The 26,164-nt window shown below is 46.2% G+C and overlaps 1 protein-coding gene across 1 annotated transcript in view; it reads left to right on the forward strand.

Moving 5' to 3' along the window:
• Positions 1–26,164, forward strand: part of LOC309558611 (uncharacterized protein) — a 99,299-nt gene that overhangs the window by 45,639 nt on the left and 27,496 nt on the right. Inside the window, exon 9 of the mRNA XM_082261679.1 lies at positions 16,955–17,009. Coding sequence (XP_082117805.1) covers positions 16,955–17,009 — 55 coding nt within the window. The remainder of the gene's footprint in view (positions 1–16,954; positions 17,010–26,164) is intronic.

Here is a 26,164-nt window from a genome sequence, read left to right on the forward strand (position 1 = left end):
ATAAATAATAACATATTCGATTTTTCACTCCAGGACCAGCAGTAGTATATATAATGAGTTTGGAAATTGTAGAGAAATGCTTAAATAATGCATTACAAATTACAATTGAACTACACCCATTTGATTATAGATGACTAAAATGAGTTTTAGTCGACTAAAATGTAGGGCGTTTTAGTCGACTAAAATATACTGGAGTTTTAGTCGACTAAATACGACTAAAACTAAAACACTTGCAGAAGACTAAAATAGGACTAAAACTAAAATTCCATTTTAGTCCTAAGACTAAGACTAAAACTAAATTGAAATTTGCTGCCAAAATTAACACTGAAGTAAGGATGATAGGTTGTAGGTTCTGATATCTGGGGTTTGTTTAATTTCAAATCAATTGTGGTGGTGTATAGAACCAAAAAGATTAGAATTGTGTCGATGGGAGGGGGGGGGGTTCAACTACCCTATCCCCCCCCCCCCCCCAGAGCATCAGTGTTCAACTTACATTGAAAATAAAAAAATGAAAAAAAAAAAATGTTTTTTTTGCGCCGCACTCAGCACTAATGCATTGTTATTTTAATAGTGCTGCCTGCTGTTACTCCACCTGACCACCTGGAGCATCGCCCGGGCTGTAGTCTTGGCTTGGTATGAGGGAGAATCTGGCTTACAGTGCTCTCGTCTGCTCCGCCTCCACACCTCCGCTTTAGTCCAGACTGAGACTCCAGAGAATTGCAGTGTGATTTGGAATTGCAGGCAGAATCATGGGGATACTGCCAGCCCGTGATCCCAAATCACTACATGTGAACAGGGGCTTAATGACATCGACTAAGGCTGGGCTGAGTCTTCCATTGCTGTTGTGATACTGTTGTGTTTCCCGGTTGCACCGCATTCTAAGTATCTTCTCTTTTTCTGTATGTATGGACTCTGCGGTGTCTGCAAAGTACCACTTGTCTTGTCCTGTATGCCTGTTTAACAAAAAATCAGTGTGTGCTTTACTGCTTCCTTCCACAAGATGGTGCCCTTTGCATCTGCCCAGTAAAGTTGGCTATTACAGTGCACCATCCTGTGGATGGCACTGGCAGGGCATTCCCTTTTTTTTTTCTCTAAAGGTTAAAAAAAAAAAGTCATTAATTACACTGCCTAACACAAAATGGTGCTCTTTCACCACAATAACCAACCCTACTGAGCCAGGTGCAAAGGGCACCATCTTGAGGAAGGTAGGCAGAAGCACACTCACTTTTTATCTGTTCAGTTTTCACATTTTATTTGGGTAATAGCCATCCTTACTGAGCAGGTGCTAAGGGCCCCATCTTATCGAATCTCATCTTATAGAATCTTATCAGGCCAGGCTAAATGGATTAGCACTCCCAGTTCAAGTCCAAGTCCAAGTTCACTGCTTGGAACTATTGACATTTGACAACCTTGGAAGTTTTTAGGATGAGCTCGCTAAGAAGAAAAGAGAAACTGGGCAAGTCATTGTAGCTTTGGTAGATATATATTTTTTTTAATGTCCTCATGCATTGTATTTTCTGTTGCTGGGCCACGCCATAAAAACTGGAGGAACAAAAAATGTTAAATGTAATTTTTAAGAGGATGTGAGAAAATAGAATTAAAGACATGCTTACTTACTATGGGCATTACATAGTTTTTCCTTTTTCCAAACTTTATGTATTTTGGCGCAAGTTATGTTATTTAAAAAGACTTTTACTTGGTACCTGATGCTGAACCCCCCCCAGAATAAAAAATTATCTGTTGATGTCTATGGATTCTAGAAATTCCTCTCCCTGCAGGGTGGCATTGACTGAGAGAATTGACTCCATTCGGAAAGTATGAATGCTTAGAAACTGGTTCAGAGCTTTGAGACCCAGAATAGGTCTCACGTCTCCGTTTGGCTTGGGGACTATGAAAAGGTTTGAGTAAAAACCCCTGAATCTTTCCTCCTCCTCCGGAACTTCTGTAATCACTCTTTGAGACCTTAAATGGTCCAGAGTCCAAAAAAGAGATCTTTTTAGAGGATCTGCAGGTATGTTTGATTTTACAAACCAAGGATGCAGGAACATCCAAAATTCCAGTTTGTATCCCTGCGAGATACTGGAAATGACACAGTTGTCCTGAATTATTTCCACCCAGACCTTCGAGAAACGTAGCAGCCTCCCCCCCCCCCCCCCCCGATTAAGTGGGGGCACCCCTTCACAAGGTAGGCTTAGAGAGGTAGACTTGGTAGATCTCTGGGCCCAGGGTTTCTTCTGCCCTTGCCCTGAAGGCTTGGCTCTAGATCCAGATGGCTGGGGCCGTCGCAACTGCCTGGGATTAGAAGCACTGGGAGTCTGAGTGCTGGGAATCTTAAATGAAGGAACGTTTGCTTTTCCTCTTAACAGGTAACAACGCACTCCACCCCCTGAAATCTTTTGGATATATTTATCCAGATCATCACCAAATAGGCGTTCTCCATGAAAGGGAAAGCCAGCCAGCAAGTTTTTACACGGTAGTTCCACAGACCAGCTTTTTAGCCATAGGATTCTGCGCATATGCACTGTTAAAAGAGCAAGCCGTGACATTTGTTGTATGGAGGAGCATCCACTGCAAAACAAAAGTACGAGGTAGATCTGTCAAATCTTTCACAGACTCTCCTTGAGAAGGACCCGTCTTAGAAACTCGCTTAATACGGTCTTTCAAAGACTGACTAAGTCTTATAGCTGCTACTGCTGGTTGTATCGCAGACCCTGCAACAGCAAAGGAGACCTTTAGCAAAGATTCCAACTCCTTATCAGCTGGATCTTTAAAAACCTGGGCATTATCCATAGGACAAGTTAAACTTTTGTTAACAGAAGAAATGGCAGCATCCACAGAAGGTACTGTATACTCCATTTCAGTGGCGACTGGTGAAGTTTTAAGATGGTGGGGCGCAAGACCCCGCCCTTCCATTTTGACCCCTCCCATTTCTCAGAAGCCCCACCCCTTATAGACTGCACCCATTTTGTCCCCTGTACTTTTCTTGCGTGAACAAATTTTCCCAATATATCACATATTAAGGGGTCTATTAGTACTAGTATATCCCATAATAGGGAGCAGGGGCCCTATTATGGGATATACTGTGAGAGACACCCTATTATTGGATACACTGACTGAGAGTGGAACAAACCCCACAGTTCACACCCCCCCAGCACAAACCCCACACAAACCCCTCAAGCACAAACCCCCTAGCACAAACCCCACAGTACAGGCCCCCTAGCACAAACCCCACAGTACAGGCCCCCTAGCACAAACCCCACAGTACAGACCCCCTAGCACAAACCCCACATAGTTCCCTAAAAAAGGACCACAGACCCATAGTTTCCCATCACAGGACCAAAGACCCATAGTTCCCTACATACCACAGACCTATAGTTTTCCATCACAGATCCATAGTTCCCCATCACAGGACTGAAGATCCATGGTTCCTTACAACAAGAGGACCAAATACACAGAGCTCCATATCACAGGACAACAGACCCATAGTAACCCATCACAGGACCACAGACCCTTAGTTCTGCATTATAGGACCACAGACCTGTAGATTTTACTTCAAACCATGCAATATTTTCATGCAAATAATTTAATAAAAAAGCTATTGAAAGATGATAATTACAATAACTTCTACCAGCATGCAGAAGAACTTACTCTCACTCTATAGCCTCATAAAACTGAGCCATTTCCAGGGGTACATTTACCAAACCAGGGCAAGTCCCAGGAAGACAAGCCTCTGCCATGCCCTATGCACACTGCTGCCACCATCCTGCAGAGTGAAGTTTAATTCCCCCCCACCAAGGTGACAGCACACCAGCCTACTTGTGCTATGTATCAGTAATGATAGAGAACATAAATCCCCAGCACAAGTGTTCAGCCCTGTCCCTCTGCAGCACCACAATAGAAAAAAACAACACTGAGCTCCGCAGCAGCTGTGTGACAGATCCCTGCACTGGCAGCTCATCCACCTTACCTGAGTGCAAGCTCTGCTTCCCAGATGTCTAATAATAATCCAGAGGGGAGCCTGGCACTGCCCTGGTGCAACCTACCACCCAGCCAGCAGCACCACTCAGTCAGCAGCCCAAGTCTGCGCTGGATTGTTCCTTTGTGGCCAGCTGTAGGTCCTCATTGTCTCAGTGTGGGGTCATAATGTCTCATGTCTCCTCATACTGCAGGCAGTCATTGGGGTTCCCCAGCAGCAGTCACTTAAAGGGATGTGTCACCCATCTGGGAATTCCTCACTATTGCCCCATGACCCCTCTGTGCTGTGCAGAGGCGTAACTAGAACCTCCAGGGCCCCAGTGCAAGAAACCATGAAGGGCCCCCCTATCCCCGAGCCCTATGTATCGGTCCTAGGGCCCTTTACTCTTGTCTCTAGGTCCTTTATTACGGTAAACAACAAAAGAGATGAAAATGCGGCCAAGGAGACACCAACTCACCCTACTCTGTATTAGAAATATAAAAAAGTTTATTATCAAAAAAACATAAATTTACCCAACAATAAGGCCCCTGCATTTCGAATCTCGCGCAGAATTGCCGTGATTCTGCCTGGGATTCTGAACCGATGCAAGGTGAGTGACGCACGAGCGATTCCCATGACTTGCAATGGCTCTCCAAGCGCGGCGAGATTTTCCCACGATTGTTGCCTGACGAATTGTGGTAAAAATCACGCAAACAGGGTCGCGGGACGCCTGATGCCCAAAAGAAGTACAAGACCTTGCAATGGTTCGGAATCACGGCAATTCTGCCTGTGATCCGAAACGCCTATATGTGAACGGAGCCTAATAAATATGATCAAGATAGAAAACCACAAGAAAAAAATTTAAAATAAATTAAATACTACCCCTGGTCAGACCCAAAGGAACCCTCCCAGCTCCCTCTCAACCCCCCTAAAGATACCCACCACCACAGTCCCTGGTAAACCAGCCTGCATGGAAAATACCCAGTAAAACAATACATAAAGGCAATGCACTAATACCTTTGTCAGAATACCAACTGTGGCAATTGAGGAAGGGTCCACACATGCTGCGGCCGCGGCTTACAGCAGAGGGTTCTGTGCTTCCCTGTTCATCGAATCAGGTCTAAATTTCTGCCTCAATTGGCACCTGATTCGAAGCCAAAGAAGCACAGGACCCTTTCTAAATGTGGACCGATGTCGCCCCAGAGGTGTGTGAACCAGCTCTATTGAGAGTCGGTCACAATCTCCTGTCATGTGAATTGGATGGGGGAAACCAGCATCCAATTTGCATAAGTGTGAACCCAGTCTAAAAATATAAGTGGACTAAAAGTCCGCGTGGTGTAAAAATGGCATGCCAAAGAGTTATCCTCTGGTGGATGGACCACTATTCACATCTCTATGGCCAATCTGTAAAATATTGTAAATGCAGATTGTGATAAATGTCCAAAAAAGTGGTGTTAGGCTACATGTAGGTGGTCCAGTCCACCAAGAACTTTTATTGTGGCTATGAATCTCTTGCAATAGCCAGAGAGCCAATGTAGGTTATGGGGGATTGAGCTGGATGGATGGCTCAGCTGCACTCTGTGAGTGATATGCAGCAGGTAAGCTTACAGTGTGTAAGCTAAGGGCTAAGAAAATATCTCAACTGCCTTCCTGGGTGTGTGTGTGGCTGAAAGGCTCACTGTATGAAAAGCTCACTGTAAGTGATCTAAGCTGGATGGATGGATGGATGACTGGGCTGAAATTTTTCTGTAAACAATGACCAGAATACTCACCCGATCTTCACCTCTCCTGGGGACTTGTTGCCTATAATAAGATGTAACTTGATACAGCTGATCTACTGATGGAACAGGTGTCACGGAACCATGAACCAGACGTACAACAACAGATAAGTGAAAATAAGAAAGCTTTATTGAAAAACAAGCTGTAAAGCAAAAGTCCAAACGGATGGCGAAACTGATGCAGAGTCTTTTGCGAAGCCAGGGGTCAGGAACCAGCAGGGTAGTCAGACGAAGCCAGGATCAGGAACCAGCAGGGTAGTCAGACGAAGCCAGGATCAGGAACCAGCAGGGTAGTCAGACGAAGCCAGGATCAGGAACCAGCAGGGTAGTCAGACGAAGCCAGGAACAGGAACCAGGAGCAGCAGCAGTCTTAGAAGCATGTGAACACAGGAGGACCAAGCAGGGAACTGAAGCCACAGACCTCCTATATATATGAGCTAGGCATCCAGCTCCTCCCAGTGGGAAGGAGGAGCCGCAGGGTGGGAGGCTACAAGAAACCCAGAAACCAAGATGGCCGCCAGCACATGTCAAACGAAGGAGAACAGCAAGAAGGTAAGACCATGACAGTACCTCCCCCTCAAGGGCCCCTCCTCCGCGGAGTAAAGAACGGTTTCTGAGGGAAGCATGCGTGGAAGGCTCGGAGCAAGGCAGGAGCATGGACATCTGCGGAGGGAACCCAGGAACGCTCCTCTGGACCATAACCACGCCAATGAACCAAAAACTGCACCCGACCGCGGACCAGGCGTGAGTCCAGGATATTGCTCCCCTCATACTCCTCACGATTGCCCACTCGGACCGGACGAGGCCGAGGAACCGAGGAAGTGAAACGATTACACACCAGTGGCTTCAACAGGGAGACATGAAACACGTTGGAGATCCGCATGCCAGGAGGAAGCGCAAGGGCATAGGCTACCGGGTTTACCCTGCGAAGCACTCGGAAGGGACCAACAAAGCGAGGCGCCAGCTTGGGAGTGGGCACCCGAAGGTTGAGGTTGCGGGTGGACAACCATACACGGTCTCCGGCCTGGTAGGAAGGAGCAGGCGCTCGTCTGCGATCAGCCTGGAGTCTCTGGCGCTGCGCAGAGACCTCAAGGGACCTCTGGATCTGTACCCAAGAAGCACGTAGGACGGAAAGGTGATCCTCCACAGCCGGAATATCCTGGGGAGAGAATACCTCCGGTAACACGGCAGGTTGGAACCCATAGTTGGCCATGAAGGGAGACGTCCCAGAGGAAGAGTTCACCGCCGTGTTCCTGGCAAACTCAGCCCAAGGCAGGAGGTCAACCCAATTGTCTTGGTGATCGGAGACATAGCAACGAAGGAATTGCTCCAAGGCCTGATTGGATCGTTCTGCGGCCCCATTGGACTGAGGGTGGTAGGCCGAGGAGAAGGAGAGATGAATCCCCAACTGGGAGCAAAAGGCGCGCCAGAACCTGGACACAAACTGACTCCCCCGATCCGACACAATCTCCTTGGGCAAACCGTGCAACCGGAAGACCTCCCTGGCAAAAATCGTGGCCAACTCCTGTGCAGAGGGTAACTTCTTGAGAGGAACACAGTGGCACATTTTGGAAAACCGATCCACAATCATGAGAATGACCGTATGGCCTCGGGATGCAGGGAGGTCCACAATGAAATCCATCCCCAGGTGTGACCATGGGCGCTCCCCGGTGGCTAAGGGTTGCAGAAGGCCCAACGGAAGGTGCCGAGGAGACTTACTCTGGGCACAAACGGAGCATGCCGCTACATATGCGGCGATGTCGGAACGTAGGGAAGGCCACCAGAACAGACGTGAAACAGCCCAGGACAGCTGATTCTTTCCAGGATGCCCCGCGGTCTTGGAGTTATGGTAGGTTCGCAACAACCGAGTGCGCAACTCCTCAGGCACAAAACATCTGCCGTTGGGTCTCCCAGAGGGAGCACCAGATTGAGCCGCCAAAATCTGCTCACCCAGGGGAGAGGTCAGGCTGGTGCGAATGGCGGCCAGGATCTGATTCGGAGGTATGACCGAAGTCGGAATCGACTCCTCCCTGGACAGGTCGGAGTACTGCCGTGATAAGGCATCCGCCCTGATGTTCTTGGAACCGGGTAGGTAGGAGACCACGTAATTAAAACGTGACAAGAACAGAGCCCATCTTGCCTGATGTGGTGTCAATCTCTTGGCCTCAGAGAGGTAGGTCAGATTCTTGATGCAAGGCCTCAACTCACCGCCCTTCTTTTTCACAAAGAAAAATCCAGCCCCTGCCGGGGACGAGGATTTGCGAATGTGTCCGCGTGAAAGCGCCTCCCTCACGTACTCCTCCATGGCCTCATTCTCCGCTACCGACAGTGGATAGATTTTGCCACGGGGAGGAACAGCACCAGATTGTAACTCGATGGCACAATCATATGGGCGGTGCGGAGGTAGGGCAACCGCGCGCACCTTATCGAATACATCCCGGTACTCCTCGTATTCAGGGGGCAACAGAGAGTCCGAGGAAGTACACAGCAACTTGACAGGCCCATGGATGCAACTAGCCCCACACTGCGGTGACCACGAGAGGATCTCGGCCGATCTCCAATCGAAAATCGGATTATGCTTCTGGAGCCAGGGGTACCCCAAGACCACCGAGTAGTGTGGAGACGAAATAACCTGGAAGCAGACCGACTCTCTGTGGACGGCACCAATGGCTAACCCCACTGGAAGGGTCTCATGAGTCACGTGTGGCGGCAGAAGGGGTCTGCCGTCTATCGCCTCAAGAGCCAGAGGAGAACCTCGAGCCTGCAGAGGAATGGAATTGGCGGCAGCGAACACACTATCAATGAACAAACCACCAGCACCAGAGTCCACCAACGCCTGGGTCGTCACCGAGCCCCCGACCCAGGAGAGGACAACAGTGATCAGTGGTTTGTCAACACGGGAAACCGGGGACGAGGAGACTCCACCCAAGATCTGCCCCCGACAGGATCTCAGGTGCGAGCGTTTCCCCGGACGGTTCGGACATGCCAACCGAAAATGCCCACCAAAACCACAGTACATGCATCGGCCCTCGCGTCTCCGGAGTACCCTCTCCCCCTCGGACAGGCGAGCAAACCCCAGCTGCATGGGTTCACCCCCAGACAAGTCATCCCCAGGAGGCGTGGGAGGAGAGGGAGGCACGGGTGGGACAACAAAGGTAGGCGCCAATCTGTTAGGAGGCCTCCGCAGACTCTCCTTAAAGGAAGGTCTCTCCCTGAGTCTGGTGTCAATCAAAATCAGGAAAGAAATAAGAGACTCGAGCTCCACTGGTAGGTCCTTAGCTGCAACCTCATCCTTCAAGGCATCCGAGAGACCATGAGAGAAAGCAGCGACCAGAGCCTCATTATTCCAGCCCACCTCTGCTGCCAGGGTACGAAACTCAATGGCGTATTCAGCTACGGATCGTGAACCCTGTCTGATGGACATAAGGAGCTTCGCAGCAGAGGCAGCACGAGCCGGCACATCGAAAACCTTCCGAAGAGAAGCAACAAAACCGGAAAACTCGGCAACCACCGGATTGTTGTTCTCCCATAAAGGGCTGGCCCAGGCCAAGGCCTTGTCCGAGAGCAGCGAGATTAAGAAGCCCACCTTTGATCTCTCAGTAGGAAAGGCATGTGGCAGCAACTCGAAATAAATGCCCACCTGGTTAAGGAAACCTCGGCACTGAGTTGGCTCTCCCCCAAAGCGCTGTGGAAGGGGGGCAGAACCGGACATACCCCGAAACACCGCAGGCGCAACAACAGGTGTCGGGGTAGACTCTGGCGCAACAACCGGAGCGGCAGTAGGAGCGAGCCCAGGAGCGACAACCGACCCATCGGCAACGGGAGCGAAATGAGCCGTGCGTTCAAGCAGGGTTTGCAACGCCACGGCGAACTGACCCAACAGGTGATCCTGCTGATCAAGTCTGGCAACCAGCGAGGGTAGTGAGGATGGCCCTGTACCGTCAGAATTCATGGCCTGTGGTACCGTGCGTTCAAGCAGGGTTTGCAACGCCACGGCGAACCGACCCAACAGGTGATCCTGCCGATCAAGTCTGGCAACCAGCGTGGGTAGCGAGGATGGCCCTGTACCGTCAGAATTCATGGCTTGGTCCTAATGTCACGGAACCATGAACCAGACGTACAACAACAGATAAGTGAAAATTAGAAAGCTTTTTTGAAAAACAAGCTGTAAAGCAAAAGTCCAAACGGATGGCGAAACTGATGCAGAGTCTTTTGCGAAGCCAGGGGTCAGGAACCAGCAGGGTAGTCAGACGAAGCCAGGATCAGGAACCAGCAGGGTAGTCAGACGAAGCCAGGATCAGGAACCAGCAGGGTAGTCAGATGAAGCCAGGATCAGGAACCAGCAGGGTAGTCAGACGAAGCCAGGAACAGGAACCAGGAGCAGCAGCAGTCTTAGAAGCATGTGAACACAGGAGGACCAAGCAGGGAACTGAAGCCACAGACCTCCTATATATATGAGCTAGGCATCCAGCTCCTCCCAGTGGGAAGGAGGAGCCGCAGGGTGGGAGGCTACAAGAAACCCAGAAACCAAGATGGCCGCCAGCACATGTCAAACGAAGGAGAACAGCAAGAAGGTAAGACCATGACAACAGGGGAGCACACCAGGACAGGATGAGCTCACTGGACCATATTACTGGACCATCCAACGTGCTGCTTGAGATTCTCTTAGATGCCAGGTCGCCTGTGTGAAGTAGCTGATCCCCGTGGGATGCGAACTGTCAGAACTCTAAAAACACTGCGCTGCAGTAAGTTCCTGTAGCTCTGTCTGCCTGTGTGAAGTCTTCCTGCGGTCTTAGGGCCCCCCTACAGTGGCGGAATGCCAGGGCCCAGTCGCAAGTGTGACTGCTGCAACCATACCCTGGTAGTTCCGCCACTGGTGCTGTGATCTCCTGAGTCCTGAGGTCTCACTTACTTGTCTCATGCCGCCCTCAGCATCCCTGCTGCTTTGCCCGATCTCCTCCAGCAGCTGACGTGATGAGACGAACTCTCCTACTGATCCGATCGCGCGGCTCTCCTCTCTGCTCTGACCGGAGGTGCGGGTGGGAAGGTGATCCTCACGTGACTGGCGCACGCACCGCCCCCACGCATCATGTGACGTCACCTGGGATGTCCTCCTGTGTGGCTGGAGCCTGGACCAATCACATCCTGGACATCGGAAAAGTGGGGAGTGTCGGGGCGCATTGCTCTGCGCCCCGATGACCCCCAGAAGAGCGCCAATCGGCGCCTCTACCAGCCGAGGGTGGGGTCAAAAACCCCACCCCCCCATACCCAGCACTAAGTCCGGCGCCCCTAGTGGGCGAAAAATAGACAATTTTTTTATTTTTTTAATCTTCTTCTTCCTTCTTTTTTTTGGGGGGGGGGGGCGCCCCTGCGCCCCCTATCGGCCGGCCGCCACTGCTCCATTTTCTCGTGAATTTTTCCTTCATAGGATACTATAGTGAAAACCTTTTGGGAGGAACAAAAATCCTATCAGAATGATCACAATCAGCATACATTACCTACTCCAAGAGCAGATGTAAAGGAAAAGCCTGAGGGCTATGAGGAGGGCGCAATGAGCCTAGAGAGGAAAAATAGACTTCAGACATCTCTAAGGGAGGTCATTTGTATCCAAACCGGACCATTTCAGTGTGAGATTGAATCAACAATCTCTGGGATTGAGAGACAGAGTATGACCCCTCAGGTCCTGACTCCCCAGAAGTGAAAACCTCAGCTTGGCCTTCTACAGGGTCATTTACAGCTACTTCTTCCACAACCTCTGCCCAATACTGAACTGACTCAGGGGGTGGCTTAGGTGAGGGGGATCTATCACGTTTCCTCTCTCCTTGCAATGCTGCAATCATGCCAGCAATCTTACCTTCAAGGACGGCAAATTGTCCTTGGTGACATATGCTTTGGCAGAAGCACTAGATGTGGCTACTATGTCTGGCAACCATAATGGCTCAGATTGGCTAGTCGCCTCTGGCCCTTCAGTGGAGGAAAACACAGAGGAAGCACAACTAGGATTTTCATGTCCTGTCGGCGGTACCACAGTGTCCCTTCCAGCTGTGCCCCCCCCCCAATCCTCTTTCGGGAGGACATTTAGGCAAGACAAACTTGAGGTACTAAGTTTAGTGTACTCAAGGCTAGTGCCAAGCTATACAGCTTATCACACACAGCACTTATTATCCCAAAGTAACAGAACCAGACTGTGCCTGTAAACATGCACCCACAGTGACTCACGCAACCCAGCTGCTGCTGCTCTGTGTCCCCTCCAGCCTCACCCCAAACAACATGGGGTGAGAGCAGACTAGGCAAACAAAGTGCATTTTGTCACAGCTGATACACCTTACAGGTGATCAGCACAGGCTGAAAACAATATGTTTAAACAAACAAGGTGTGCTTTAACACAGCTGATACACCTACTGTTTTTCACAGGTAGAGCAAAAAACGTTTAAACAAATAAGGTGTGCTTTGATACAGCTAATACACCTATTGTCTCTTTAAAGAGACCAACATGGCACACGGTATCTGTTATCTTTTAAAGGGAACAGTGCTTAAAAATATTTTTAAAAATATTTTTAAAGTGGACTTACCAGTCCCACCGCAGGATTCTGTCTTGTAACAAGAATCCAATCTTCACCCATCACGGTGAGTTTCTGTCACTTGCTGACCTTCAAGGACTGGGTCCCCTTGTTTTGAGGGGTCATTCCCTTAGACCTGTAGAGCACCCTACCGGAGCGTCTTTGGGGTTGGTTTTACCAAGGGTCCGGATCCCTGGGTCCAGTGCCTAAAAAAGAATAAAACATTACAGGCAAAACCTTGTATCTCCTTTCTCGAGGCGCAGGTACCATCCTTTTAGTCTTTGACTCTTTTGGATGGATCTGATTGCTAACCCATTAGATTCTGAGTTCTTTGATCGGGGATTGTAGCATAATCTTTCTTTCTTCTTCTTTGAAAAAAACAAAAAAAATGTGACCACCGCCACGTGGCCATCACCTTTAAGACACTAGCGAAAAAACTGAGGTACTTCCTCTGTGGGAGGGGTTATATAGGGGGACTTGCTGTCTGATTGGTTGCCAGTGTACATTCACCTATAGGCAGCGTATAGCCCATATGGTAATGAATATGGCTCTGTGTCACATAATGTACGATAAAGAAAAGAAGATAAAATTACTTACTGTATTGTGACTTGGCAAAACACATTCCTCATATACCCGAAATAATACTTCAGAGTGGGCTGACTCTAATCAACTGACCTGGGAAAATTGTGCTAGTCACACGGTCAGCATTCTGACAAAGGATGAAGTATTAGATAAAAGCAGTTGTAACTTTTTAGCACAGAATGTCATTTTCTGTCAAGGTAAGTGACAGCAATATATGCACAGTATGTTGAGTCATCTCTAAGTCAATACCAAATACTATAACTGCATTCTTCAGATAATCTTCTGCTGGTACAAACATCCCCTTTTTTCATACTTTCATTTTACTGCTTTTGTAGACAGAGCAAAACTTGATCTACACCATTCCATAGAAACTGATCTGGTTTAAGCTTAAGGGCTCTTTCAGACGGCCGCTCCGCTGCTTTTGTCCGCTGCGGGACTTTTTTTTTTTTTTTTTCACGGAGCGGATGACATTTGTGTCATCCGCTCCGTATGCCCGCATATCATCCCATCCATTTGCGGATGATATGCGGACATAATGTAAGTCTTTGGCATTGCGGATGTCAGCGGATGACACCGCTGACATCCGATTTTCCTTCCTTTCCGTTTTTTGAACGGATGAAAAAATAGGGTTCTGTTCCGTTCCAAAAAACGGAACAGAACTGAAAGGAAGAAAATTGGATGTCAGCGGATGGTATTCCGCTGACATCCGCAATGCCATTGACTTACATTATGTCCGCAAATCAACCGCAAAAAAATAGGATGATTTGCGGACAAGCGGAGCGGCCGTGTGAAAGAGCCCTTAGTCAGTTTACCAATCATTTTTTTCTTGCACTGGATTTTTAGTTGGCAAAGTTGTAATGACCTTAAAGCGGTGTTCCGGCTTCCCCCTCCAAAATGAAAGCATACTGTAGCTGCTGACTTTTAATATTAGGACACGTACCTGTCCTGGAATCCAGCGATGTTGGCACCGCAGCCAATGTTTCCATCGTCTGTCAGATGCTGCTGCCACCATTGCCGGTAAGGAAACACGGCAGTGAAGTTTTACGGCCAGGTCCCTACTACGCATGTGCAAAGTGCGCTGCGCTCGGTTACTGGCCTAGAAGCAGAGGGAGGAGGAGGGACCGAACTTCTGACATACCTCGCCGTGGCGAGGTTCGACTGAAGTGGGAACAGGTTACCTGTCAAAATCAGGTACCCCTCCCCCCTGAAAGGTGCCAAATGTGGCACTGGAGGGGGGGGGGGGAGACATAAGGGTTCGTTCACACTAAAAGTGGTGACCTGTGCTTCTCAGCAATGGATAAACGCAGATTGCTGCTAGGGCACCCATATACTGTATGTATATCTAGGTTGCATTCACAAAGTGTACTTGTGAAGGAACTATAAGGACTGCTGCTGCTGACCTCTTTTAAAAAAACTAGTGGGCTTATTGTGACGCTAATATGGAAAAAAGTACACCCCGATTTAAAATGAAAGAAAAGTATGTAAGTGTATCTAAACCAAAAACATAATACAGTACTGTCTGTCATATCTCCCAACTTTTCCTTATTTTGAGGGACTGTCCCTGATTTGGAACAAAGTTCCTCTGTCCCTCTTTCCTCCTCATTTGTCCCTCATTTTGGTCTGATCTATATAGTTGTATATAAAATGCTCTATTTACCTTTCAAAAAGTGTTTATCAGTGCTAAAGCATTCATCCAATTTCTTAATTGCTGCATTTGTAAATGTCAAAAGCCAGTATCAAGGAATAGAAGTGATAAAAAAAAAGCACTTGTGGTTTTAACTAATCTTTTTTTTTTTTTTTTTTTTAAGTCTCATTTAAGGGGGCGTTGCGGGGTGTGTGTCCTATGCCTTCATACTTTTGCTAATAGGTGTCCTGCATTCCCATCTCAAAAATTTGGGAGGTATTCTGTATATTCCTGCTTATCAGTATGTAGTCTTGGTTCACATTTGTTCTTGCTATGTGTAGGGCAGACCAATCATTTCAATGGGCTGCCCTACTTGTGAGAAACACAGTGAAAGAAATTCCTGACCCTTTTGTAAAATTGTGCAGCACCAAACTGCCTGGTGCTGCAGCACCAGAAGGTTTGCACATGCAAAGACGCGTGTGGTTGCCTATGCATGTTTCTCTGCATGTCTGGAAAGTGTGCTTATTCTGCAGTCTCGACACATGAACGTTTGATGTGGTGGCTTCTCTTGTATTTTCACCTGGTGAACCCTGCCAGGACACATTCCCTGTCATAGAGTGACAACGCTTACTCATTGTACTGTATCCATAGAGGAGCAGCATTGTCACTGTAAGTTGCTCTCCTAATTTGAACTACAAACACCTTCAGTATGCTGCTGGTTTTTGCTTCTTGGCATCTTTCACGGTTGATCTTCAAAATAGTTAATTGTGGTGGTTTTCCATTTTTGAGACTTCCCAACTTGTCATTTACCTTGATAGAGGAGCATATTCCTAGTAGCAGCAGTTGGCTTCCGTTGGGCTTCCCAGTGTCCTAGGGCCTCAAATGCACATGGTCTTGGCAAACTTCGATGAACTACCTTAGTTCACCTTTGGCCTCACTCTGGCAGTATTTCAAAAACTCCCTGTCCCTGAGTTGTAGCGTTGGTTCTGTCCATTTCTTTTTCACTTGAGGGACATGAAATTGTAAGCATCTGGCCAGTGGCGGCTGGTGCTCAAAATTTTGGGGGGGGGGGGGGGCGCAAACAGAAAAAATCGAATAGGCATTGCTTTGTGGCAAAAAAACGCGGCAAAAAATTGCATGAATTTGAGGTCACAAAAGTGTGAAAGGGACCTTCAGTAATCAAAGTATAGTGTGCCCCCTTTCAATGCAGAGTTACCACAGCATGCCACCATCAATGCAGAGTTACTACGGCATACCCCCATCAATGCAGAGTTACCACAGCATGCCACCATCAATGCAGAGTTACCACAGCGTGCCCCCATCAATGCAGAGTTACCACAGCGTGCCCCCATCAATGCAGAGTTACCACAGTGTGCCCCCATCAATGCAGAGTTACCACAGCATGCCACCATCAATGCAGAGTTACCACAGCATGCCACCATCAATGCAGAGTTACCACAGCATGCATGCCACCATCAATGCAGAGTTACCACAGCATGCATGCCACCATCAATGCAGAGTTACCACAGCATGCATGCCATCATCAATGCAGAGTTACCACAGCATGCATGCCACCATCAATGCAGAGTTACCACAGCATGCATGCCACCATAAATGCAGAGTTACCACAGCATGCCACCATCAATGAAGTGACCAGCGTGCGTGCCCCCTTCAATGCAGTGTGGGCCCCCCCCAGACCAGTGCACTTACCTGGAGCAGCCCAGCGGCGACAGCTTCTGTCTTCTGTCCCGGCGGGCGGCTTCTCCTCACTCGGCGACGGCTTCTGTCTTCTGTCCCAGTGGGTGGCTTCTTCTCACTCGGCGACGGCTTCTGTCTTCTGTCCCGGCGGGCGGCTTCATCTAACTCGGCGACGGCTTCGGTGGGCGGCTTCTTCTCACTCCGGCGGCGGTCTTCTCGAGTCCTCCTCCCGATCCCGCCTCCTCCTCGGCCAATGGCATGGAGTTTGCCATGCGGCCAATCAGGAAGCCGGTATTAGACCAGCTTTCTGATTGGCCAGGAGGAGGATCAGTGTGACAATAGTGAATTTTCATTCGCTATTGTCACACAATGGGTGGGCTCTGGGCGCACTGCTCTGCACCCTGGGTCCACCCTTTGCATCACCCTATTAGAGCCTCTGGCTCTAATCAGATGATTGAAAAAAAAAACCCATTGAGATCCATGCGTCCGGCGCCCCTGCATGCAGATTAGGGGGCCGGACGCATGGAAGGGGGGCGGCCTCAATAGACCAGCCGCCCCTGCATCTGGCTACTACCTCATGTTTTTACTGAGCCTCTGCCTATGTTCAGTTTTTGTGGAGTTCCTTCTTGGTAAAAACACATATAACTCTACAGAACTTTGCCCATTTCTTCCCAACAATAGCATATAAAGGGAAGTCCTGTAGTTTTGTTCACAGTGTTTTTACACCCACACAATCTCTCCTTTTTTCTGCCTCCAGGGTCCTCAGCATCTGTAGCCGGAATGGTTCAGATGCTTGCAGGCACCATTTCATTGTGAGTGATAGGGGGAAGTGCATGGCTTTTTTTTTCACAATAGATCTTTATTAAAAGTAAGTAAAAGTATTACATTATATATGGTAATATATAATGTGACTGTATTCACCGTCACTGGAATTGAAAGACAGATAATTAATAGTTTAAATTGCTTCAGATGGGACAGTAATATTTGTCAGCAATATCTTCATATAGAAATATGAAGATTTATTTCCACTTTACACTGGGAGACTTAGACTGTTATAGACCATTGCCATGAAGTCTGATTCCTAAATAATGTGTTTATTCCATGTCCCTCCATGCCAGACAGGCTTCCCTATTGTTTGTGTATTGAAATGGAATGTGGATAGTGCCTGTCCCATTGTTAAATGTTAATGACCTCACATTGTTCTGTCCAGATGGCCAGCTAATTAGTTCAGGTTTAATTTGGTTCCTGTATGCACTTTCATCTGCATATGATAATGTAATCATTCAACCCCTGACCTGTGTGTAGTAATTCAACCCCTGACCTGTGTGTATAAATTGAGTATGTGTCTGTTCAATAAACAGTCTGTTTTTACTCCTTCATGAAGTCTCGACTCATGTTTGGGGGAACCTGCTACAAGGGATTGCTATGCTCCTTCATACTCCCTTGGATAATCACTAAGCTCTTGTAAGAGCCTGTTCCTGCTTCTCTCTCTGGCGAAAGAGAGATTCACCTACTGGAACCTGGAGCCTTGTCGTAGGTCCAGGGTGGCTAGGAGACGACGAGACCCCAACCAAGCTGCGGCGGTTCGTGGGGTCTGACGTTGTTATGGTGTCTGGTGGAGTGCTTGGAGCCCTTGGGAAGCACTACGGAGGTACCCGTTTGGGGTGCCGGTTGAACCGTTATATATAACTTGTACAACAAAAGTGTATACAAATGCAAATAATAACAAGATATTTGTGAAAGTAATGGTTAGAGTGCATGAGTTTTGATTGTGGATAGGAAAAAAAAAGAAGAAAAAAATGTATGAAAAACGTGGGGTAAAATACATAAAATCCAAATTAAATCAAATAAAATTAAAAATCATAAATGGCCTCATTAATATGAGTTATAAATGACAAATAGGTAAGGGACAATGTAATGTTGATAATATGATAATAACAATATATAAGGGAAATATGCTAATAGTATCGGAGGTATATGTTCTCTAAATACAAGTTCGTAAATGATTGAGCCATCAATCCAAAAGAGGTGTAATGTGGAGAAGTTAGAGTGTAGATACTCTAGTGAGCCATGCAGCTCCTATTTATTTATAGTTTCATATTCTTCAAACAAGGTGAACAAAAGCCAATTACTCCATGTTTTGTGAAATCTGGTGGTGGACTCTTTTTGCATGGCCAGGGTTTCTTCCATAAAATAGATACTATTTACCTTTGCGGGCCAATCTTTAATTGTTGTTATATACACAAGGATTTCCAGTTTATTGAGTCATGTACATAACAGAGTAAAGTATACAAACACTGTCATTACAAGCATCACTGAAACCAGCAGTACAGTTAAAGGCATGCCAGGAGTATGAGGTTGTGCTGCCCCTCAGCCATGTAGACATTTCAAAAACAAAAGGGGGGGGGGTGCACGGGAAACAGCTAAAAGCATGGACCTACAGACGGTGGTTGTAAAGGCGAACAGTTTAGAATGTAATAATAACCTCAACATGTGCTGCGGGTGCAAGGGAAGACCTCGAAGTATAGAAGGGGTGAACCACTTCAACCAACGGGCGCAGAGCAGGGGTTACATGTGGAGGGGACTTCGAGCCATCTATCCCAGATTTTGTTGTATCTCTTCGGATACCCTCTATTAGTATATAGCACCTTCTTGTAAGGAAGAGTAGCATTAACATTGGACAACCAAGAAGACAGGCTGGGGGGGATGTCTGCATCCATGTTCGGGCTTTTCGTTTTCTAGCAGTGCACAGGGTTTCCCGGAGAAATTGAAGTGTATATTTATCCACATCCCCGTCTGGGAAGATCCCCAGTATGCACGGTTTAGAATCTAGGGAGATCGGGCAGCCCATACGGTCGTATAGGAACTGAACGACCTACATCCAAAACCCCTGTATGTCCGGACATTGCCATAGCATATGTCCAAACGTACCCGGGGACATTCGGCATTTGGGGCAGCTGGAGGAGCGAGAAGAGTCAAATCTGGCCATTCTTACCGGAGTGAGATACGTCCTGTGACTTATGTAAATTTGCGTAAGCTGATCCGACAATTTTGTAGATACGAGGGTGCAGGCTTCCAAAGCATCACACCAATCGTCCTCATCCAGCTCCCCAACATCCTCCACCCAGGATGCTCGAATGCCGTACGCCAGTTTGGTCATTTGTTTGGTGCATAGCATATCATACAGTTGGGAAATACGTTTTTGGTGATCCTGACCTCTGAGCACTTCCAACAGCTCGACCGAGGGCAAAGTAGGAGGATTATTAGCAAATTGCGACCGAAGGGCATGGGCAACTTGCAGGTAATAGAAGTGCATAGAGGCCGGGAGCTGGAACTCCTCCTGAACCAAAGCGAAGGGTTTGACAACGCCCCCCGAGACCACATGGGAGAGGAAGTAAATGCCACTGGACAGCCAGATACCTGGGTCAGGGATATGAAGTAGTTCCGGTAAGTGTCGATTATGCCACAGGGGAGTCATTGAGTGAAGCCCAGTGTCCCCGGTTTTGGAGATCGCCAGACCCGTCTGTGTCGGAATAAAAGGCCGCCGCTTTCGGCAGAGTTCCCATGCTTTTTTATGTTTGTCAATGTCTTTGTGCCCTTCCTGTGTAAGCCAGGAATAGACTAGCGATGTTGTTTTGCTGGTATGCATCTTGATATTACAAGTTACTTCTAATGGTGTCATGGGTTTAGTAAAGGATGCTCTGTGCTGGTTATTTTGAAGAAAGTCATACAATTGTACACATAGCCAATAGTTAAAAGAGGTACCCTCAAATTCCCTCTGAAGAGAATTAAATGATTTTAATTTACCTTTGTGGAAGCAGTGATAAGCCAGTAGAGGTGTGTCTTGATCGATTCTCTGTATATTGTTTTTATGAATGCCCTGGGGAAAATCAGGATTATCGGCGATTGGTGTTAAGGGGCCAGGAACGAATGCCAGGTTATGTGTTGAGCGTGGTTTTAGTTAACCGGTTCCCATCCGCCCGCTGCAGTTTTACTGCGGCAGGCTGGCTCTCATGCGCGAACTGACTTAGCTCTACGTCGGCCGCGCAGAGGGTGCTGAGGGACGGGCACCCGCGTTCGCTCCCCTCTGAGAGAGGACGGTCAGCTAATGTAAACACAGCTGACCGTTGTTCTCTCTGAAATGATCACAGAGCGCCTGTGATCCTTCTATATAGGATCACAGGTCTCTGTGATCATTTCCCAAGCCAATCCCCCATACAGTTTGAAAACACTGCCCTAGGCTCACACTTAACACTTTGATCACCCCTAGGTTAACCCCTTCCCTGTCAGTGTCATTATTACAGTAGTACTGTAGTAATGTCACTGGTCCCCCAAAAGTGTCAAAAATGTCAGTTAGGAGTCCGATTTGTCCCCCGCAATGTCACAGTTCCGCTAAACATTACAGATCACAACCATTACTAGTAAAAAATAAATAAAAATGACAGATCTTTCCCCTAGTTTGTATAACTTTTGTGCAAACCAATCAAAAAATTTTTTTACCAAAAATATGTAGTAGAATACAAATTGGCCCAATAGGGAACATTGGGAATCTTATATGGCAGAATGTGAAAAATACTGTTTTTTTTTTTTCAGAATCGTCACTCTTTTTTTGTTTTATAGCGCATAAACTAAAAATAGCTCAGGTGATCAATTAACACCAAAAGAAAGCTCTATTTGTGGGAAAAAAGGACTTCAATTTCATTTAGGTACAGTGTCGCACGACCGTGCAATTTTACGTTAAAGTAACACAGTGTTGAATCGCAAAAAATGGCCTGGTCATTAAAGTAGAGTTCCACCCTAAAATTGAAGTTCGGTCCATATTCTTGCTCCGGGTCACCTGAAAAACAAATTGATAATCGCAATTTTTTTATTTTTTTTTACTTACCTTGTTTTAGAAGATAGTATACTTACCTTACTTCCTCTTCCTCCCTCGGCGGCCACGGCTAGTCATCACTTCCCGGCTTGCAATGATTCCTGGGAGCTGAACGTCATCGCTCCCAGGAATCAATGCGCCTGCACCGGCCCCGACGTCAGTTCCGGTGCAGGTGCCGTCATACCTTGCTAAACAGCTTCTGGGCATGCCCAGAAGCTGTGCAGGGATGACGCTGCAGCCCCGGAAGTGACGGCGGGGCCGGTGCAGTGCATTGTGGGACCAAAGAGGATGGAAGAGGACGCAGAAGAGGATCGCGCTGGCTTCAAGCTGCCCACACCTGAGATGGCAGTGCTGGACAATACATTTTCAAGGTAAGTATTTCTTCTTGTAGTTAGGTGCAACCCGGGACAGTTCAGAGGCTAGCCATTGTGGAATGCACTAGCCCTGACTGTCACGGGGGTATTTTTATGTATTTTTTTGGGTTTTAGGTGGAACTCCGCTTTAAGGGGGCAAATTCTTCCGGTCCAGAACTGGTTAAAGGGTATTGTTTAGTAGTTCCACCGTGTTTTGAATCAAGAGTCCATGATTAAAATTGTAGTAGGGTGTGAGGGGAGCATAAATTTTCTAGTTTTACCCAGTCTTTATTATTGGCTTTTGTCTATTATTCTTGTGATGTGTGTGGCATAGTAGTATTTTTTAAAGTCCGGTAATCCCATTCCTCCTTTTTTTTTTGTAAGGGTAAGTTGGTAGAAATTAGTCCTGGGTTTCTTGCTTGCACATACGATGTTGCATTGTAAGCTGGTTAAGTGATTAAAAAAAGAGTTAGGGATCGTGATTGGGAGGGCATGGAAATAACATAATAGTCTTGGCAAGATTGTCATTTTCAGAACTGTTTAGAGTTCCATCTTTTTAGATCTGCTTTGATACATTTTAATAGGCTCTACTTCTTTGGCTCTTCTCCCTCCCCCCCCCCCTCTGTTCCCATTCCCAATTCTTGACCCCCCCCCCACCCCAGCCCCCTTCTCGCTCTGCTCCCCTACTGGCTATTCTTTCTTTCCCTTCCTTTGGAATCTTTTCTGAATGTACTTGAGTTGATGACTAATTTTATGACTTTTATACCTTGCACTTGTTAATACTTAGCTGTGATAATACCGGTGTTGTGCAATGTTGCCCTCTCTGGAATCCTTGTTTCTGTATAATTGTTTATTCTTTTTGGACTATGTATGTGCACTGTTCTTGAGATAAATAAAAACATTTCTGTTAAAATTGAAATCAAACAAGGAAGTTAAGTCTGGGGGTTAGTTTGATAACTAAATATTTCAGGTCTTTTTGTTCCCATCTATATGGGCAATTTTCCAGAGTGAGCTGAAGTAAATTGTTGGGTAAGGATAGGTTTAGAGACTCGGATTTGCTGAAGTTAATTTTAAAATTTGAAATATAGCTTAAGGTCTTAAAGATCTTATTTAAATTTGGTATAGAAATGTGGGGGTTGTGATATGAATAGCAGTAAGTCATCTGCGTAAACTGCCGTTTTATAATCTCTATTGTCTAAGTGGAAGCCGTGAATCGTTTTTTTGAGATTTATTGTCCTGATTAACGGTTTAAGTGTTAGTATGAAGAGGAGGGGGGAAAGTGGACAGCCTTGTCTTGTCCCGTTGCGTATGTTAATTGGGTCTTAAATGATGTAGTTGATTTTAGTCTTCACTTGTGGGTTCTGGTATAGGGATTTAATCCAAGTCAACATGTTATCTCCAAAACCAATGAATGAGCAGGTGGAGAACGCATGACTTATGGACATTAAAGAACTTGCACAACTCTGAGAATAATCATTCCTCAAATGTGGTCTGTGTGAATCTATTGTGGGCAACTTTATCTTTGTTTAAACTCCTTCCATGTTTCATTGGCTGTGGTCCCTGCCATCCGATCACAAGTGAGTAGAGCTATTGCAAATTTGGTGAAATGGTCCATCAATACAAGCAGGGAGTGATACCTCACACTGTCTCCTCTTTTACCAGGGCACTCTCCTTACAGTGGTAGCATTTGACCTGCACATTCTCCATTGAGGCAGTAGTAATACCTTTGGGCCCACTTCCAGGTCTTCTCTGCTCCAAAATGCACCACACATTGATGCAGGGTTTCCATTAGCCATTAAGCTTGTTTTATTAGCACCCCTACATCCTAGTGGCATTGTGGTGACCCAGCAGAAAATACCTTGTAATAGAGGATCCCGTAAAGCCCCTGTAACCGCTCCCCTGTTGCAAAAGCTCCCTGCCCTAGGCACTTAGTTTGTCTCATACTGTTCTGCCAGGTTGAGTGCCTTGCTGTGCTTGGTTCTTCACTAGCTGATTGTAATGGTCTTTTTCCTGCCACAGTTGCTATTCCTTAGATACTCTGCCTTGACTTTCTGCTTCTCCTTGGGCCTGCTCTGAGATGTTTTTCCTGCTAGCTGAACACCTGGTCCCTCCAAGTCAAGAAAGTTTGGTGTCTCCTCTGGTTCTTGGTTTTCCTCCACCTTCTGTCACGGGCGTTCCAATGGATATAAGGACAGAGCATCCAGATTATGATTACTTTTTCCAGGGAGGCACCTTTCTGTGAAGTTTAGCCTGGCTAATCTTGAGACCCATCTTTGTTCCTTGGCCCCTAACTTTGCAGAATCCAGCTATGTCAGGGATTACTTATATTCTTGCACTCTCTGACCATTTCTCTTTTTCTTTTAAATATTAATTATTATGGTTGGTTTCTCTTTTAATTATGTTTTTATAATCTGGTAGATTATTTTAATCATTATTTTGTTGTTAATGATTTTTTTTTTAGGGTGGTAATGCTAGCTGGACTTTATTATCCATTTATTGTAATGGTAAAAGGCTTCCAGTCCATGCCCCAACAAATTAAAAAAAAACCTTTTTGATGATAACTTGGTCGTTCTTACGGAATGACTATTGTTTAGGTAATTATAGGTCCCTGGAATGTCATTTTATATTATTTAAAGTACACATGATTTCTTCATGAAATAGATGAGTCTCTATGCAGATCCAGTGCATAGTAAGGAACCGTGTGACTGATTAAATTACATGTTTAAATCTGTTTGGAAAATACTTTTTTTTAACGTCACGTTATCTTTTCACATGCTCATAATAAGTTTATATATCTTCCAGGCCGTTTCTGAATAAGGATTGTAATTGCCTTTGTTTGTAAACATCAGGTGACCTAGGAAGTTGTTTGTACACTATCACTTCCGGTTTGTTGGCACAGGACTGTCGGAAGCTTCTTACCAATAGGACAGTTAAAGCGCAGAGAGACGGCACGCGTTTCCCAGAGGATGCCTATTCAGCAGAGATGTATAGTAACTAAGTAGAACTACTTCACTACTGTACTTAAGTACCAAAAGGCGATATCTGTACTTTCCTAGAGTATAATTTTTTTCTCCTACTTCCACTTTTACTTCACTACATTTTTTCGATGATTTTAATACTTCTACTCCGATATTTTTTTTTTGTGCTGCATAGTTACTCGTTACAATTATAAAAATTACCACTGCCAGAACAGTAGATGGCAGGTTTCATGAAGCTCAAAACATGTGTATTATCAGCGCATACGAAAATAAATGCTACTGTATGTATAAATAAAAGCTGCATTTGAAATAATAAAAAACAATATGATGTTCAAACTTTTGACTTCTTTCTTTAATAACTACATAACACAGTACTTGTACTTTTACTTTCAGTACTTGAGTAGCAAAATTTTTAAAAAACTACTTGCAATACTTAAGTACAAAAAATGTTGAATACTTTAGTACTTCTACTCAAGTCACTTTTTGATCGAGCACTTGTACTTTTACTCAAGTATGGGTTTTCGAGTACTTTATACAACTCTGCTATTCAGGGGAAACGCGTCAGATTTGAAAGCCGTGCCGTCACATCATATATCTGCACATCACATCTGCAGGTGGCCGCGCCGGCTTCAAGATTGTAACACATGTCCGATACTCGTCTCAATATGTAAGTGTATGTCTTTTATTAAACTTTTCTTACTGAAGATAATGCACTATTGGTCTATTCCTTTCATTTCTGGGATACCTCCATTGGGATGGCTGATTTTCTAAGAATGGAGTTCGGAGCCAAGGAAGGGATTACATCTAATAGTGCAGGTTCTGTGGATATGCCTTTGGGAATAACATCCTAGGAAGCACACAGATGGAATGTTTATATCTGAGCCTACCCTATCTTTGAGTTGGTAAGGAGCCAATCACTTTATTTTTATCACAGCACGAGGTGTAACACGGAGAGGAGGGGATTATTCACTGTGATGATTAAGAGTTTATGGATTACTCTGTTTGCATTAAATTGCCACAGATCTGGTAAGGAGCCATTTTACAGTGTATGTCCTTGGTTGACATTGGACTGTTTGGACTCTTTTTTTTCACTGGGATTCACATTCAGCACCTTTATGAGAAGGAACCACCTGATATTTATTTGCCTGAGAGACTTTTTCTCCCGAGATATCCGTGTAGCTATATACAAAAGGTGTTCCTTTATTGCGAATTGCACTCAGCACTTTATGTGAAGGGATCACCTGATTCACATTTATTTTGAGTGACTATTGCACATATATTTTGCATTCAGTCATTTATGCTGACAGAGATCAAGTGGTAACATGTATTATTTGTCATATTGATGTATTTGTTTGCAATACATTTAGTTGGTGTCGTTTGAGTTGGGGGGGGGGGGGGTGGAGGAAGTTTCGGGCTGCTCTGCTCAAAACCAACTGCACAGAGGAGGTAAGTATAAAATGTTTGTTATTTTTATAGGAAAAAAAAACTAGACTTTACAATCACTTTAAGGCCCCGTTCACATAGGGGCGACGCTACTTCGCACCATAACATTGAAGTCTATGGCGGTCGCCTCCTGGTCGCCCCAAAGAAGCTCCGGACCCTTTTTCTAGGTCGGAGCGACTTGTGTCGCTCCTATTAGAATGGGTCCGCAGCTTCCCTATGGGAGGCGACCTGCGGCGACCTGTGAGGCGACCAGGTCTCCTCACAGGTCGCCCTAGTGTGAACCGGGACTACTCTAAGACCCCGTTCACACTGGCGCGACC

The sequence above is a fragment of the Pelophylax lessonae genome, assembly GCF_965119305.1.
Source record: "Pelophylax lessonae genome assembly, chromosome: 6".
Taxonomy (NCBI): domain Eukaryota; kingdom Metazoa; phylum Chordata; class Amphibia; order Anura; family Ranidae; genus Pelophylax; species Pelophylax lessonae.